This window comes from Hoplias malabaricus, chromosome 2, assembly GCF_029633855.1.
Source record: "Hoplias malabaricus isolate fHopMal1 chromosome 2, fHopMal1.hap1, whole genome shotgun sequence".
Lineage (NCBI taxonomy): Eukaryota > Metazoa > Chordata > Actinopteri > Characiformes > Erythrinidae > Hoplias > Hoplias malabaricus.
The window spans coordinates 60,511,601-60,530,969 of record NC_089801.1 but is presented as its reverse complement, the minus strand read 5'-3'; the positions used below and the strand labels follow the sequence as shown (position 1 = coordinate 60,530,969).

Here is a 19,369-nt window from a genome sequence, read left to right as displayed (position 1 = left end):
TTTAATATTGAACAATAATGTTTTGTCCATATTGTCATGTAAAATGTAGGTAATATTGTTTTGTAAGTGGTAAAACAAAGAGCCATTTAGGAGCCGAAAGAGCCGGCTCTTTATGAAGAGCCGAGCCAAAAGAGCTGGCTCCCCAAAAAGAGCCGAACTTCCCATCACTAGTATACTGTTTATCTCTCTTAGTCTGATTAGTGTGTGTACTGTCCCTTTAAATGGGTGCCGTGTGACATCATCGCTGGGACTGTGTCTGTCTGCAGTTTGTGATGAAAATAAAAACCAAGACTTACAGCAGCTTCTGAAATGTGTCACACACAGGAGCTCCATTTAATAACTGTCTCAGTGAAGACTGCATTAGTGCACTCAGATCTGACCTGATGAACTCCAATAAATCCTCAGGCAATGTAAACAAATGACTGTGACTTTATAAACACATGTGAGTTGTTAAACACAGAATACTCTGATAAGTATTTTATTCCTTATTCTTATAGTCATTATTTTAGAATAATTCTAATAGCAACAACAGAAATAAAAAGCTGCTTTTATATAACATCTTTCCAACACACAAGGTGCTATATAAGGAGACACAAATAAGAGTAATAGGGATAACACTTATGCCAGTGGATGTGTACAGAAGCACAGGAAAAATGTGCTGTTAGGGACTGTGTAAAAATGATTCACCCGTTTCCTATAAGTTTGTTGTGTCTGTTGACACTGGTCTCAGCTCTTCAGTCAAATCTCAGATCAGTGTGTGGTTATTTCTGCTTTGGTATGAAACACACGTCTTCTACAAAAGGAACACTGCCATGTTTCAGATTCACACATTTACACACAGATGCAAATCTCCTACATTTGATATTTCCTTGCATTTTATATTCAGTAACCGTTTACTTTTGTGGGCAGCCAATCTGGGTAGAGATCATTTACGTATTGATCTTAACAGTGGAGTCAACAACAGCCAGTTTTAAAGAGTTAAAGAGTGTCTAGGAAATCCATCACATGGAATTAATTATAACCATTAGCCACATATCACTACAGAGACCTAGGAAGTGATCTTAAAGGGGACATACTACACCTCATTTTAATCAAGTTAGAATAGGTCTATGGGTGATACAAAACACATTTTTTTGCACAAAATCACTCTCACATAAAGAGATCTCACCGGCTCTGTTCTTGCCAGTTTCAGACCCTTTCAGAATGAGCTGTTTAAGGGCTCTGTCACTTTTATGCAAATAAGCCATTGCTGGCCACGCCCCACTCATTCAATGTTTTATGCTGAGCATTTACCACACTATTGAATCGGACCCAGAGCAAGAAGAAGAGCTATCTGTACAGAGCCAGCCCAGACTTTCCTGGGCCCCTAAGCAAATTATTGAACTCAAAACTAATTTTTTGACCCTCCAGTAGTTCTGTCAGTTATTTTCAGTGCTGTGAAGAAGACATTGAACTGAATCCTACACTTTATGGGAAGCCAGTGAAGAGGTTGAATGTCTGATGTGTTGGTGAGAAAAACTTTGAGTGAGACTGCAGTCAGCAGAGTTCTGGACAATCTGAAGTCTGTGGATAGAGGAAGAGCTCCTGCTCTGGGACTGAGAGAGAGAGAGAGAGAGAGAGAGAGAGAGATAGAGAGAGAGAGACAGACATCTTCTATGAGTCCTTTACCTTTGGACAGTATGGAGTTTCAGACATTGAGAGACACAGGCATATATGGACATATCCATTCATACGTGACACATACACTCAGTAACATGTGCATACATGGCTCACTTCCATGTATAATACACTTCACTCTCCCAACTTTTGTGATGTAAGAATAAACAGCCAGCCCTATACAGAACAAAATATGATGTAAACCATTCATTCATTCATTATCTGTAACCGCTTATCCAGTTCAGGGTCGCGGTGGGTCCTGAGCCTACCTGGAATCATTGGGCACAAGGTGGGAATACACCCTGGAGGGGGCGCCAGTCCTTCACAGGGCAACACAGACACACACACACATTCACTCACACCTACGGACACTTTTTGAGTCACCAATCCACCTACCAACGTGTGTTTTTGGACTGTGGGAGCACCCGGAGGAAACCCACGTGGACACGGGTAGAACACACCAACTCCTCACAAACAGTCACCCGGAGCAGGAATCGAACCCACAACCTCCAGGTCCCTGGAGCTGTGTGACTGCAACACTGCCTGCTGCACCACCATGCTGCCCATGATGTAAACCAACAATATTTATTTAAAAACAATATAAAAAGAGTTTTAACATAATTGCCTTCATGATCAGCCCTCCAGCATCCAAGTCAGCATTTGATTTATTCTGTAACAACTGCAGTCCTTAAGGTGGAATAGAAGAAAAAGAAGCAAATGTAGCTGTTTCTTTTCCAGCTTGCAGTTTTGTGTCACCTTAAATGATGCAGAAGTTATGTCCAGGCTCCTGTAACTGCTTCACTGTTTAAGGTGTTTAATAAAAACAAAACAGCAAATTTCAAACAACTCAAGTTAACATTTGGAAATAACTATGTCATATTTTTAAATTTGGTATGAAATAGTAATCAACTTTTAGACTACTGTTGTGTTTGGGGAAGTTCAAACGAGTACAGTTTGGTTCATGACACTGAGAATGTTAAGGTCATGGAGGGCAGCTACGCAGTGCATGCCACCTCTAAATATAGTCCTGCAGCTATGTTCATAGAATATTATTTATTAACAATCCTACCTCGAGAATAACCGTCACAGGTTTACCTCACTGCTGTTTCCGCAACTCAGTCTTGTGGAATCTTTTTACCTCTTTTCATTTCCTTAAAGGATAGTTTCTCTTCATCTTCTGATGATACTATCCCTAATTTGAGATGAGGGAGCCTTTGTAAAATTGCAAGACCCTACGTAAAATGCGTAGTGAGTGTATAGGGCAGTCCGGCTCTGCCTGCATAAACACCTTCACGAATGCCAGGATGGATCTATGCAAATTTCTCTAGTGCAGGGGTCGGCAACCTTTACCACTCAAAGAGCCATTTGGACCCTTTTTACACAGTAAAGAAAACACTAGGAGCCACAAAACCCTTTTGAATTTTTAAATGTAATTACACTGCGCATAACAGGGTATTTTTCTCGACTGGAGAGAAAAATAAATAACATTTCTGCATGCAACAAAACATTTTTAACTCGTCGGGTTGAAGGTTAAGTAAAATACTCAATGTCTATTTGAGTCCTTGTAGTAATGGAAAAAAAAAACCGCCGAACTTATATTATCCACTGGCAGCAAAAAAAAAAAAAAAAAAAAATGCTGTCCTCTCTCTGCGTGCCGTCATTATTTCACTGGCGCCGTGCAGTCAGCTGTCAAAAGTTCAAGAGACCGCACACTGGCGGGTGTCGCACATTGTTGTGATGTGTATTAAGAGCGACAAAAATATTTAAAATATTTAAATATTTAAATAATTTAAATGTTACAAGATCGCCATAATCTTCATAGAATTACATTTTGAAAATGAACGAACCAAAATGAAATACATTTTGATTAAATACCCATTAATTAGAAACATAGTATGAGCCCTTTATGAAATAAACACAACGTTACAATGTACAATTTAAATAGAATAAAAATTATGTTTCCTAACTGAAACTACAGAATAAATCACAGCTTTTCTGACAGTGTGAACACATGAATGCACTTCACAAGACTGGATTTGTGTAGATTTTTATTCTGCAGAAACTCATACATTCAGAAAAACAGAAAGGTAATGGAGCTTAAGCCTGAAACATCATGCAGCGTGGGACTGTAACAGATCAAAAACTAACAGAAAAATGTGAAATATCCATGACATTTTACACAGTGTCTTCTGCATTTAGAACATTTCACAAAACACGTGAGAAACTCATACAGGTTTGTTTCATTGATTTATAGAGTTCAGAGTCTCAAATATGAGTCTCCTCTAGAAAAGATTTATTCTCTCTCTCTCTCTCTCTCTCTTTCTCTCTGTCTCTCTCTCATGTGGGGATGGTCTCACTGTGGTTTATTTAGTGTCTGAAAAAAGAAAATAGCTTAAATGTGCTAAATAATAATAATAATAATAATAATAATAATTATTATTATTATAAAGTGCAGTTCAAGAACCCAAATCACAAACAATATTAAGACACTGAACAAAAATGACATCAAATGACAAACAGACACAGAGCAAAACAGCTCACACACAAAAAGAAAAGTAAGGGTAGAGGACAGTCAGCAGCACTAAGCCACAATGTTAAATTGGTTCTCAAGGTTGAGTCATTGCAAGCAGCAGAGTCTGCACCACAACTGGACCAGCCACAACTGGATTTTTTTCTTCCCTGGCCATCACCAGGAGAAGCCCCAGAAAACTGTCTCACCTCAGAGCACCGGCATGAGGAAGCGCCCATTCTCAGCCCAGTCAACCACAGCTAGCTCCAGTGTTAGCAAACATTCCGGCTGCCCACATCAGCGACAGCAGAAGCAGCCAACAGCAAGACACCAAGCACAGGCAGCGGTTCAAGTCAGTCGGTCCATAGACCCAGTGCACAAAGCAGCCAACTTTGCAAAGATGGAAATGTCTCCTCTGGTCAGCAGACTCAGCGGCCAGGACCAGACATGGCAAACAGCTGATATTATTGTGTCTGAATCTGAAGAAAATGTTGGTTTAGCCAAATATACCTAGCAGCGACTGGGAAAACCAGGACCCCAGGTTAGATATCAGAGCAAAGAGTAGCAGAGGAGAAAAACCCACTGCACAAAGGTACCCTCACAGACAGACAGACATAAATTGAACCAAACTAAACACACACACACACACACACACTAAGCTGTATTCCCGAAGGCCAAATGAAAAGACACTTACTGCCACTGTGTGGTAAACATCATCAGAGAACCTGATTTTGGGCTGGAGAGCTGTGTATGTATTGTCCTGACCACTAGTGGCAGTGTTCTGTACAGAGGACAGTTAGAGGTGGTGTAATGAGTAGACAAATAGAGAAATACGCTGTGTCCAAAACTGTGCCCTATTCACTCAAGAGTGCAGTATTGTGTTGTTCTGCTAGTATGTAGTAGACTGTAGTATGTAGTAGTATGTAGACTGAATATATAGTAGACCATTTACAGTGCCCTCAAACCTTCCCACAATGTACAATAAACAGCAACTTGGACAACATTATCACCTTTTCACAGCTCCATCCCACTACACTGCCCTCTAGAGGAATGGATGTGCAATCACAGACATCATCCAGCAGAACAACACTCACCGTATTGTCAGCTCGGTCTGGGGTTCTGTTTCTCCTCTTGCCTCTGAAAGAAACACATAATTTACTTCCCACAAGTGAAATGAGACAGGATTCATTATGTTTTTCTACATCTGCTCTTCTACAGTAAACTACACACACTACAACTCTCTGGATCTGAATCATAAAGAACTGGACAATTCCCTCCTCACCTCCTCCAGAACACTACAGTAAGCAGCAATGCATTGACACTGAGACTGACCCCAACAACTACGTACAGAATTACAGAGAGACCTGCTGATACACACACACACACACACACACACACACAGAGAGAGAGAGAGAGAGAGACAGGAATCAAAGCCATTTGTCTGTTCAGAATGTATAATGTATGACTGTATGTATATTATAGTAAATGAATGAGTGACTAGATGAATGTGTTAATGATGTGATGTAGATAATGGATCAAAGGTGAAACTGCATGTTACCAGTTGAGTCTCCATTTAACACAGAAACTGGTGCTGATCTCTGAGCTCCATGTTCATTACGAGCCTCGCAGTAGTAGAATCCACTCAGTAGAGGACTGTAACTGTGTCCAGATCCTACAGGTGAGACTCCACCTTCTTTAAACCAGGTGTAGTTCTCCACAGGTGGATAAGCATCACTGCTGCAGGTCAGAGTCACTGAACTGTCCTCCACTATTTCACCACAGGAACTGTAGGACACTGAGATATTCTTTGGAGGATCTAGAGACATTTATTTGCTTTTGTTACAACTTTAAGAAATTAACACATGGGAAAGCAGTGCAATTGTTTATTAAACATATCATCACTGCCTGATTAAAAACACTCACTTCCTTTTTTTTGTTGAAAATAAATCGACAATAGACATTTTTACAGGGGTCCATTTAAAGCAGCGTTCAGTACAGTTTTGTAGTTCTGCAACTCAGATACACTTTTACATTAATTGTATTTATTGTAAAGAACATAAACTCTACTGACATTTCACTCTGAGATAGTGTTCAGGGGAAGGATATTCGTTTACAGCACAGCTATAACTGCCTGCATCCTCACTGCTGACTGGCTGCAGGTGGAGCTGGTTGTTGATGGTGGTCTTTGTGGTTAAAGGACGTCCATTTTTGTACCAGATGAATGTTGGATCAGTCAGACTGCAGGTGGTTACACATTTCAGAACTGCTGCTCCTCCCTCTGTCACTACTCCAGGAGTTTCTACACGGAGCTCTAAGACAACGAGAGAAGATCAAATCAGGAAAGAGAAAGTGTAAAGCTGTAGCTGCTCAGGTTCCTATGTTCTACACTGTGAAACAGATCAGATCACAAAGGGAATCACAGGATAAACAGAATCAGGTTTATTCAAACAGGGGAAATCAAAACATGCAGCACCCAGCACAGGAGTGGAATGAAGAAACTGTTTTCAGCAGGAACTCATTAGTAACTGATCAGGTGCAGTTTTCTGACTCCACTGTGAGATGATGAACTATGTTTTACTGATGGAGAATATGACATCACTCACCTGGAACTTTCAGATGAACTCCAGGTTTACCCAGCCATTTCTGAAAGTCTTGATTTGTTATGATTCTGAAGCAGTACTGATGTTCATCCTTCTTCTCTACATTACTCAGTTTGAGGGAGAAGTGTTTCTTCTGTTCATCAGTAAAATACTCCACTCTTCCTGAGTAATCTGACTCTTTACTCAGATCAGGTTTCTCCACACCCTCAATGGGGTCTATAATCCAAAAAGTATCTGTCACTGTAAGACCATCTGGGTGAGTGTAAGAGCCGTTCATAAACACTGTGGACCCTTTTAAAGCACATATTTCCTGTTGGCTGTATTTCACACTCCACTCTGCTCCAGAAGCCACTGAAACACAGGATTGATGAAAGAGCTGATTACAGACTGGAGCCCATAAGACAGTCAGAGTTACTGTAGTTTACAGCTTCACTTCTCTCCAACTCCAGCAGCTACTGTACAACACTGAGCTGATTCTGAGAGAAAGCAAAAAAGAGAAGAGTCTGAAAACACTGCAGCAGGGGGAGGGAATTGTTGTTAATTATTATTATTATTACTATTATTATTATTATTATTATTATTATGTTTGAGATTGTGCAAATGAGAAAGAGATAGACACAAAAATATCTTGTGCTGGAGCATAGGGGTTACAGGCACCAACAAATGTTGGCTCTGCGTTTTCCAGTACACAGCATTTTCTTGAAATCCACCAAACCCAATTTCCTCCATCAGTCTGACAGACAGTGATGTTCGAGCTGGACAGACATCTTTGGAACCTAAGGTGATATTGGTAACCTTTGATAGTGCTATGTTTATGGGTAGGAGTGGTCAGACACAATGGGGCACCTAAAGTTATAAAGCCTTCAGTGTTATGGCAGGACTGAGAATAATCCACCAACCAAAGGTCCAGTTATTATTTAGTGTAAACTAGATAATCTAAGGGCGGCACGGTGGCGCAGCAGGTAGTGTCGCAGTCACACAGCTCCAGGGACCTGGAGGTTGTGGGTTCGATTCCCGCTCCGGGTGACTGTCTGTGAGGAGTTGGTCTGTTCTCCCCGTGTCCGCGTGGGTTTCCTCCGGGTGCTCCGGTTTCCTCCCACAGTCCAAAAACACACGTTGCAGGTGGATTGGCGACTCAAAAGTGTCCGTAGGTGTGAGTGTGTGAGCAAATGTGTGTGTGTCTGTGTTGCCCTGTGAAGGACTGGCGCCCCCTCCAGGGTGTATTCCCGCCTTGCGCCCAATGATCCCCCGCGACCCTAAATTGGATAAGCGGTTACAGATAATGAATGAATAAATGAATGAATAGGTAATCTAACCCAGCACGTATAATGTACCTCTCATTCTGAGCAGCTATATAAATGCTGAAAGTTTCTGCTGTAATTTTCTGTATCTGATGATTTTCTGGATCTTTTGACTTACCCACATGAATCAGTAGAAAGATCACAGGAAGAGGAGGAGCTAGTCTGAGTGACATCATCTGATCATCCTGTAAGATTTAAAGACATTGGAGGGGTTGAGAGACAGAGAGAATTACATATAGGATGCTGAAACTGAGAAGAATATAGAGGATGTAGAGGCAGAAAGTGGGATATAAAGAACATTAAAACAGAGAGAAGGCACACTGTAAAAGAAGTCATTTGCAAAGGGAGAAGAATTATTGTTTGAGCATGGAAATTAAGATACTGACAATGCAGTCCCAGTATCATACCATGCCAAAGACACAGTGCTGATCCATGACAATGAGCTTAGTCCTGCTGATGACAGAGCTGGAGAGAGGTGCCACTCTGAAAAATATAGAATGTGAAGAGGACAGTCCAGACAACTCATTCAAACCATTAGTCCCTCTCGCATATCACCCCACCATAAGCCTATTTGACATGAATGATGGGATCCATCTACACAAGGACAGCATACGAATCTTTGTGAAGACCCTTAAAGGCGTTGCAATGGGCCACACCAAAATGCCATAGTCTTCCAGAAATCCCCAGACCACCACACCTGTACATGCAAGTATACAACCCCATGTCACCTAGAAGGCACAGTTGGCCCCAGTTTAAACTACCCTGCAAGGTCCCCACACCTCGACATCTGAGAAATCTTCCACGACCACCTGCATACATGCTGCACCACAACACACCACCAGGAAGAAAAAGGAGACATTGCCATTGTAACAAGCACTTCCTGGACACCATAGGGTCCTGGAAGTCCATGAAGGTCCATGAAGGGTTACCATGACTACAAGATTGATCACACCTACACATCATTATTTTCCCAGATTTTAAAGCTCCAACCCTATAAATTATTGTCAGTTCTACCGCAAATCCAAGCCTCTCTCTAAAATCTTGTGTTCCTTTTTGGACTTGGACTCATTTTTGTCTGGCTCTATACTTGACTTTTGTGGCTGTGTTTTCATTGTACATATTAAAGTTCTCTCACAACCACAACTATGTGAAGAAGACCTCTCAATAGGAAAGAACACAGAGCTATGCAGCAGCAGTGGCTTAGCCTTCTCCCCATGTAGAACCTCACCTCCAAATTCCACAGAGCTGAGAGAGATAAAGGAATTGTTCTACACCCTGTGCAGTAGACCGCTTACCAATTAAGACTAAATGCATAATGAAACTGCACTATATAAATCTGCAATATAATATCAGTACAGTAAGTACTATGATAATAATCATTTTTCATGTTCCAAAAGCACACATTCCACATCGGTTGCTGGAATATTCAGGGGATCTACTCTTCAATAATCAGAGAAAATAGTAGAGATCCTGAAGAAACATGGTGCGGTCATTCATTGTCAATAACCATTTAACCTGTTGAGAGTCATGGTGGGCAGAATCTGAAGCACCCCGAGGAAACTCACATGGGCACAGGACTGACAGCAACACTGCCTACTGTGTCACTGTACTGCCCTGACATTATTATACCCTCATTTAAACTGAGCACAGTCCACCATGGATTCTGGAAAGATAATGGTATGGTACAGAGTAGGAGTGGACAACCACATACCACATTATTTTTAAATTATCTCACTCCTGGCTAAACATTCACAAAAAATATTGACCTTCCTCTGTGCTGTCTACACTCCTCCATGAGAATCGCCATCCTATGATGAGGAAATTCTAATCAACCTCCATGCAGATATCAGACACTTCTAGGCCCAGAACTGAGCCTGATTACAGAACTAAGCCAAAATCCTCTGTTTCTCAAACCAACCCTCAAACAAAGAAACAAACTCAACAGCACTGTAAACACACACAGAAAAGTGTTAGTGCAACTCTGTCGACCCCTAGGTCTGTACCATTCAGTGCTTGGAGCCAGTGCATTCACTGTTAGGCAGCAGTCTCCTCTATCAAACCACAGTCAAATTCCAAACCAAAGAACTAATAACTACATCTACACTTTAAAATTCATGATCAACCGAAAACAAAAATGTCTTCACCTGTTTTGGTAGTTGTCAGGAAAGTTTTTTTCTCTATTTTGTCATTAGGGGCTGTAACACACTCTCCTACCAAGTGGAGTCAGGGGTGAAGTGTATGATGTCATCTATATTTAGAAAACAAATGGCAGGGCTGAGTTCCACGCTGTTTAACATCTATATTAATGAGTTAGCAGCACATCTTGCACTGCAGGATGGGGCAGTCAAGTTCCTGCTCTACAGAGACGACCTGGTGCTGCTGTGCCCAAGTGTACAGTGGGGTACAAGGGCACCTGAAGCTGCTGGATTAGTGCTGCCAGATATGGGCCCAGTCAGTCATCCTGAAGTAGACAAATATTATGGTCTTCTAGATAAAGCCCAGATATCATGAACACAGGTACTAGTTCTCCCTGGGCTGCTCCGTCCTGGAGCACACACTTCAGTACACTTACATCAGCCTCATCATTAGTGCATCTGGGAGATTCAGCTAGACTGTACATTCACTAAAATAAAAAGCTCACAGAGCTCTTTTCCCAATCACAAGAAAATTTTACAATATTGACCAAACCTCCATCTCAATTTGGTGCACATTGATACAGTGCTGTTACGGGGATGTGGTACAGGGTCCTCTGAGTGAGCACAGCTAAATTAAATGGAGCAAGCATCCAGCAGAATCCAGCGTGCAGTGCTTCTGTAGATTGATTCTTAAAGTCCAAAAAGAACCAACCAACCAAAACATGCAGAGCAGAATTAGGCTGAATCCCTCTAAACATCCATCTAAACATTTCTAGACACACCTAAATTCCAGTCCCAAATAAACCCTGCAGTTTAAAGCACTACTGGGCCAAGAGTACACCCCAAAGAAGAGTCCCCTCAGTCAGCTGGTCCTGAGATACTCTAACCCTCATCACTCCAATGTCACTGCATATATATATATATATATATATATATATATATATATATATATATATATATATATATATATATATAAACCGGAATCCAAAAAAGTTGGGGCACTAAACAAATTGTGAATAAGGTACTGAAATGGCCAGCCTGCAGTCCAGATCTTTCACCTATATAGAACATTTGGTGCATCATAAAGAGGAAGGTGCGACAAAGAAGGCCCAAGACGATTGAACAGTTAGAGGCCTGTATTAGACATGAGTGGGAGAGCATTCCTATTTCTAAACTTGATAAACTTGTCTGCTCTGTCCCCAGACGTCTGTTGAGTGTTGTAAGAAGAAGGGGGGATGCCACACAGTGGTAAAAAATGGCCTTGTCCCAACTTTTTTTGGATTTGTTGACACCATGAAAATTTGAAACAACATATTTTCCCTTAAAATGATACATTCTCTCAGTTTAAACTTTTGATCTGTGATTTGTGTTCATTCATTCATTATCTGTAACCGCTTATCCAATTCAGGGTCGCGATGGGTCCAGAGCCTACCTGGAATCATTGGGCGCAAGGCGGGGAATACACCCTGGAGGGAGCGCCAGTCCTTCACAGGGCAACACAGACACACACACACATTCACAGCTACGGACACTTTTGAGTTACCAATCCACCTACTAACGTGGGTTTTTGGACTGTGGGAGGAAACCGGAGCACCCGGAGGAAACCCACGCGGACACGGGGAGAACACACCAACTCCTCACAGACAGTCACCCGGAGCGGGAATCAAACCCACAACCTCCAGGTCCCTGGAGCTGTGTGACTGCGACACCACCTGCTGCACCACCGTGCCGCCCTTAGATTATCTAGTTTACACTAAATAATAACTGGACCTTTGGTTGGTGGATTATTCTCAGTCCTGCCATAACACTGAAGGCTTTATAACTTTAGGTGCCCCATTGTGTCTGACCACTCCTACCCATAAACATAGCACTATCAAAGGTTACCAGTATCCGTGCCGCCCTGATTTGTGTTCTATTCTGAATAAAATATTAGACTTTGTCACCTCCACATCATTGCATTCAGTTTTTATTCACAATTTGTTTAGTGTCCCAAATTTTTTGGAATTTGATGTGTATATACTTTATAAACTCAATTCATATTCATTGTTGAATATCATGCGGAATATATCAATTATCAATAATTCTCTCTCTCTCTTTCTCTCTCTCACTCACTCTCTCCCTCTCTCTCTCTCTCATATACACACAGACAAACTATTCACACATATGTCACACAGTCTAATTTTTAATTCTTAAGTAGCACATCCCTGCCATTGCACAGTGTGAGCTGACTCAATTTGTTTCCTTATGCTGCATACGTTGTCCTTTATTCATCAGTATTCATTTTTTTTGTTGTTGTTTTTGTATATTGTCTTTAAATTATACGTAACTGTAAATATGTACTAGAGAGACACCATCAACTGGAACCAATTTCCGTGTGTGTGTAAACATACTTCGCCATATTAATCTGATTCTGATCAAGAACAGGATACACATCATGCAAAGTGCTATAAATACTAAAGCTGAGATGGTATGAACACAAGACAGTGTGTATATACAGTGATGTCACTCTGAAATATAGAAATATTACTAATGTGTCCTTCATTGGGTGCTGCTTCAGTACTCCTTTACCCTCAAGTCTTTCTGTCACATTTAATATTGTCCATTATACACTCAGTTAATAATCTGAACCTGACTAAAAATTTAAGCTGCTCTTTGCAAAGTAGTACACTTAGTTTTATAAAGAATCCATGAAAGCAGAAACATTCCCCACTAATATTTAAAATAAAAAATTTTAGTTAATGTCACTTTATGTTTTATTCTTTTTAAACAACTTCCTAAACTTTTTCTGAACTAAAATCTCTTCTTACCGTTCTGTTTTGAGGCTCCTGCACTCAAATAATAAAAGCTGCAAACAGTTTCAGTGCGTAATCTGCCTATGATTTACTTGTCTTTAAGCTGCAGAGAACAGTAATAACACCTCCCTCCCACAGGAAACATGTGATCTACAATGAGATATGAGCTTAATTTATACTTCTGCATATTCATACTCTTCTGTGAATCTACAGTGTGCAGAAGAATACGCCCTTAACATTAGTTAGTTCAACTACTGTAAAGATCTCAAGAGAAAAGCAGGGAAATAACAGGATGCTGGGAAACAGATTCACTTGTGTTTAAGGGCACTGTGCTCAATGCCATTTATCAGCTGGAGCAGTGATTCTCACTCCTTTTTTTGGTGGGAAAACAATGTTTCTCAAAATATTCTGACTTTATTCTCTGAATTATACTAACTTTCTTTCTCATAATTATTCCAAGATTTTTCTCAGAATTACTCAAAGATTATTCTCAGAATCCTGACTTTATTCTCTGAATCTTTTTATTTTCAATGTCATGGCCCTAAAACTCCATCGTAGAGTTCACACAATACACATATTTTTAACACTGATAAATTTAAGAAAAAAAGAATTCCTTCATCTTCTGGAACATGTGTCACACACAGGAGGATTTTTTGCATTTCCCCACTATGGGACTAATAAAGAATTATCTTATCTTAAAACTGAACATACCACCACACACATGTCATAAGTACTCATTTACTCAAATGTAAGTTTTATATTTTACCCAGGTCACATTACACAGAAGAGTACAGCAGGTATTTAACATTCTACAAATATTTTTGTGTTACAGATCTGTATTTAAAACAAGAAGACAACTTGTTAGCATAAATATTAACAGGAAAATATACAACTCATTCAAAAATTGTAGACACCCCTCATAGTTCTTGAATTCATCTCTTTAAAGAACAGTGTACATACTGTCAGGACCACTAGGAGCAGTGTGCTGTACAGAGGACAGTGAGGTGTAGAGAGAAGACATAAGGATTCATTTAATATTTTCAAACGTATGTTTTTTCAAGCACATCTCTACAGATCAAGAGTACACCCAACACAAAGTAACACATGTTATGGCAATTGTCTAAGTGCAACCAGGAAGCAAGACCGATTCTCAGGCCCGAGGAGAAATCAGAGGAGCAAAGACACAGAGTTAAGTATTCACTCCAATCTCTAGTTTATTGAACAATTTCATGCAGTATATATAGGACCCCAGTCACATACACCCAACGGTTATGTGCCCCTTCTGCACGTACACCATCATGTGTACCATTTAGACATTATTACATCATGTCTCATTCCATCAAACCAGACATTCCCTTAATTGGTATTACTTGCTATGCATATATTCGTTATCTCCTATTTTATTACTGTCAGCAAAATGGTTGCAGACGGTAGGGGGGCTAGGTTCAAGATGTACAGGATGTTTTTCAGCTCAATGACTCTCAACTGCCCTTTTCCATTCTATCTGAGGACCTAGTTCCCTATTCAAAAGCAGAATTGCTCTATTCAGCACTTTCCCCCTCCTACAGTCTCCAACAGTCTCCTGGGTCATGTCTTGACATGTCCTGAGGACACAATGTAGCAAGTCCTTTAAGGTCTCAAGCACACTAAGGCCTACATCTTTGATCTAGTAAGATTTAATCAAGATTAATCAATACAATTACTCCCTGAATATATTGTGTCATTAGTTATCATTAATCATTACTCATTGGTGTTAATCTGCATTTTCCCATCACATTCCTCCCTTTTTATGATTTAAAAAAACATCATATATGAAAACTTTTAATCATAATATTGTTAAAAGAAAATGCAAAAGATAACATCAACCATAGACTAGCTATGCTTTCAGACTAGGCATCATAACTCATGCATTAAAAAAAAAAAGGTTAACATACTGATTATAATGATTACATGTGATATGATTACATGTGCTAATTAAATCAAATGATTACTTAAAACCATAAAATCATAAAATCAATGTGAAATCATCATTATTAAAATAAACTTAATTCTCAGTGTAAAGATTTGTTCCTCATCATCAGAGGAGTCATGCTCCAATGAGGCATAGATTGGCTGGGGCATTTCAAGAGGCATTTCATACAGAGGATTGCACACGTGACCAGGGACTGCAGGGTGAAGGTCCATGTACGTCTGCACTTACCATACTGAATGTAACAGAATGCTCAATAATTTTGGTGATCAAACTTCTGATACAGGGATTGATACAACATCCAATTAGTGCCATTACTAATAGAGAAATGACCACCATGATACCCAGTTTCAGCCGCAATGCTCCCCATTTGCCAAAATAGGAATCAAACCATGCCATCCAGTCATTATTTGTGCCTGAAAATTCATACTTTCAACTCTTCAGTGAAAGTTGTTAACTTCCATAGCCTTAGTGAATGACCCGTTGGCCGCTGTGTGATTAGGAATGAAAGTGCAGCAGTGATCACCAAAGACACCTCCCTTTTCAGCCAAAATGTTTCTGGTATATTCCTCCCATTCGGAACGTCCACTATCGCCAAATAATACATCTTCCCTCACACAAAAGTCCATCTGTAAATGTTCAACTAGCTCCTTTGAACATTGGGTGGAGCATTTGCCCCTGGTGTTACTTTAATCCCTCATGCTGCATTATGCTGGATGCAAATAAGGCACTTCTCACAATATTTCTGAATGAAAATTGAAAATTGAAAAACACACAGAGGGCAGACATGGTCCATCTAAGACCTGTCATACTCCGTTTTGAAAACACAGCCATCTTTACGTCAAGCAGTATGCATCTGAGGACTGAGAAGTGAGTTCAATGAGAAAGACGGGCTGGAACACACACTTCCTGTAAAAGAGGAAACAATGGGCCATTTTGAGCAGCATGCTTGTTTGCTGTGTTTGTGAGGGTATTGCCCCTAACAATCTTTGAAGTGTCTTAAATGTGAGCCTGACACTTAATCACAGCAACAGCTTTAGGCAAAAGAATTGCTTTCAATAAAGCCACCAGTAAATTATGATCAATGTGTTTACCTGTAAATGTAAGAAACTTTACTATATCATTCCAACTTGGTTCTTTCCACAAGTGTCATGGGATGCTAACCCATCAACAGACAAATTAAGATCAGCATTAGGAATTGGAATATCCTTTAAAACAGGTCTCAAGGAGCAGACCTGAGGGATGGCTGTCAAATATCATGAGGCTCTCCATCATCCTGTGTAAGGAGCAGGCTTTAGAATTGTGCAACACTGAATAGTAACATTCAGAAGTTAAAGCAACAAGGCAACAAATAACCAGCGTGCAGCTGACAAATTACATGTATCCTGTTTTGACAATCATTAACTTCTTATGTTGAACTACCAACATCAAAATTTTAACACTATGATATCTCTGGAAGTTAGGATCACCAGTTTTGCTGGAGAAATATGCACCTGTGCACTTATAACCCCATGAGAACACAACAATGCAACATTATCTTCATGACAAGCTTCAGCATCAGACAAACACACCAACAAATAATCTACGTACTGAAGATGTACACTGCCTCTTGGAAAAAGAAATCCTCAAATCAGCCTTAAGTGCTTCATTAAAAATGATCAGTGATTCTGCATAACCCTAAAGCAATGGTCCATGTCCACAATTTATCCTTAAATAAAAATGCCAACCAGTACTGGATTTCTGGATTTCTGGGTGCACCAGAATGCTGAAAAACACATTCACTAAATTAATCACCAAAAAAAAGTGCTGTTAACAGGTTTAACAGGTACCTGGCTTAAGAGTATGTGCAGATTTGGTACTTCTGGAGAGGATGGATGAATCTCAGGATTAATCTCAGAATTTACTGCCTGCAGGTCTTTTCCACTCTCCAGATTCCCCTGAAGCACTAAATTTTATTATTCTTCACCAAATAAATTAGGGTATGAACAGCTGATTTAGGGCAGCCACACCCGCAGTGACGCGCTAATTAAACACTGATGTGATGCCCACAATAGTGATGCGCTTGAGCAGTGTTGTTAATTTTGCTGTATTGTGAAGACAGGTGCTGGAAAAGACTCTCCACAGACATGGTAAAGGTGTAAATACATCTTTATTTACAGAAACAGTGTCTTACGGGTTCTTAAGGATCCCGTGAGAGATGTGTTCGGTTCAGCACTCAAATTCTCTCTCTCCTCTCTTGGGTAGGATTCCGATCTATATGGTTCTTTCTCCTTTCCAAATATGGTGAACGTAAAGGTTGGCCTACATTTGCATGTTTAAGGGCCTAAGGGAGGGGTAAAATTTATAGCCTCCTACCCTCACTGACAGCTTATCCTAAACATTTCTCTCTTTGGAGCACAGACACATGTCTAAGCCATGTGCCTCTTGAATCAACAGACCTAACACACCTGAAAGTGCTACTATCTGCCCCTCATGGTTTCCCTAAAGACCAGTAGAATCCCTGCTGGCACCTCGATCTAACCACAATTGTTTATCGATTTCAGGAACAGCTTCCTGCATTAAAAGTACATCATTAAATGTTACCTTGTCTTCCAAGTCCACTTCATGAGTTACCAAAAACACTTCCCCTAGTTTGTCAGCTCCTGTAATGGCTTTGGCAGCTTCATCAGCTGCTCTATTCCCTTGTGAGACCCTTGATGCATCCATTTTATGTGCTGCACATTTAGCTATTGCTATTTCTTTAGTTTTCATCATAGCATGCAACAGTTTCATTATTTGAGCATGATGCTGTATTGGTGACCCATCAGTTTTCTTAAACCCCCGAATTTTCCACACTGATCGAAACAAATGACGGAGACGGAGCATCATAAAAGCCAAGCACAAATACCAACTGTGCATCCAGGAGTACTTCAACCAGTCTTGAATCTGGACCAGATTGTGTTGCTGGATGTATTCTCAAGGTCTGTGCAGACCAGCTGGCAGGAGTGTTCACCAAAATTTTCAACCTCTCCCTGCAACAATCTGCAATACCCACCTGCCTCAAATCAGCCACCATCATCCCAGTGGCAAAGAAAAACACAGTGCGCTGCCTAAACTACTACCGCCCGGTCGCCATAACTCCCATCATCTCTAAATGCTTTGAGAAGCTCATTATCCCTCATATCAGATCTGCCATTCCAGCTGACCATGACCAACTTCATTTTGCCTACAGAACCAACAAGTCGACAGAGGATGCTTTGATCACAGCTCTCCACTCAGCCCTCACTCATCTAGAACAGAAAAATTCATATGTAAGGATGTTGTTCGTGGACTTTAGTTCAGCCTTCAATACAGTCATTCCACAAAACCTGGTCAAAAAACTGGGCGATCTGGGCCTAGGCAGTTCACTATGCTTATGGATATTGGACTTCCTGAGCAACAGACCCCATTACGACAGGATGGGAGACTGCACATCCTCAACTCTCATCTTGAACACAGGCTCCCCACAGGGATGTGTCCTCAGCCCCCTCCTCTACTCACTCTTCACATATGACTGCTCCCCCATTCACACCTCCAATAACATCATCAAGTTTGCTGATGACACCACCATTGTTGGACTGATTACGAACAATGACGAATCAGCCTACAGGGAGGACCAACCTGTTATCATTAAAGCTCAACATCCAACCAAACGACACCATTCCAACATACTCTATTAATTCAATTCCCTCCAAATTCCACTTTGTGGCAGTTCTCTCCATATAAGGCCATCACCCAGTTCCACTGGCCAAAAACAATTACCTCATACAATGTGCCTCAATATTATTAAACTATTGCATTCAAAGGGAACCCAAACAAATTACTTCTCCACCAACTCACTCTCACCCACTAAGTGTATTTATTTATTTATAAATTTATTAAATTTATTCTGTATTTCCCTTTTATTATTTTATTTTATTATATTATTTTAGATCATTATACTTTTAGCTTAGCTGTACTCACATACAACTCCACACAAGCACCACACAAGCACTACACCCATAGAAAAACCCCAGTTCAAACGCACACAATCTCAGGAGCCCAAACCCCTGCACAGCACTATACATCATATATTTATACATTTATATTTTATATTTTCCCAAATAACTATTATTTTCTATTTAAACCAAATCAATGTGGCTTTTATCCGTTCATCACAAATCAAAGTCCTGCCATCTCTCTATTTTTCAAGAGTGAAACCTAGGCCTTACACACTTGTCAGAGGAGACCCCCTTTTCAAAGTGAAAAATCTCGAAGCTTCATCTAAACGAGAGGAAATTAGACCCGTAATTTCTTTTTTCTCCCGATAAAAGCCAACATATGGAGATTTCAAATTTTCTCCTTTTCTCCAATACTAATTTAACCTTTAATTCCCATGATTAAGCCTTA

At 40.3% G+C, this 19,369-nt stretch overlaps 1 protein-coding gene across 1 annotated transcript; it reads right to left on the bottom strand.

Moving 5' to 3' along the window:
* Window positions 1–3,782: 3,782 nt before the first annotated feature.
* Window positions 3,783–9,687, bottom strand: LOC136677495 (junctional adhesion molecule A-like). Its single transcript, XM_066655060.1, has 10 exons — window positions 9,632–9,687; window positions 8,474–8,549; window positions 8,185–8,251; window positions 6,769–7,116; window positions 6,237–6,476; window positions 5,724–5,981; window positions 5,448–5,529; window positions 5,260–5,302; window positions 4,860–4,946; window positions 3,783–4,030 (listed from the first exon to the last, which is right to left on the bottom strand). Exons 1-10 carry the CDS (start codon window positions 9,685–9,687, stop codon window positions 4,010–4,012), a joined length of 1,278 nt encoding a protein of 425 aa, XP_066511157.1. The 3' UTR covers window positions 3,783–4,009.
* Window positions 9,688–19,369: the final 9,682 nt, after the last annotated feature.

Excerpts from the sequence above, each read along its gene's own strand:
- LOC136677495 (XM_066655060.1), bottom strand. The coding sequence starts at position 9,687 with ATGTCAGGGCAGTACAGTGACACAGTAGGCAGTGTTGCTGTCAGTCCT. Across the intron at positions 6,477-6,768 it reads AGTTCATCTGAAAGTTCCAG|AGCTCCGTGTAGAAACTCCT; the intron begins GTGAGTGATGTC and ends TCGTTGTCTTAG. Across the intron at positions 5,530-5,723 it reads GTTAAATGGAGACTCAACTG|GTCTCTCTGTAATTCTGTAC; the intron begins GTAACATGCAGT and ends GTGTATCAGCAG.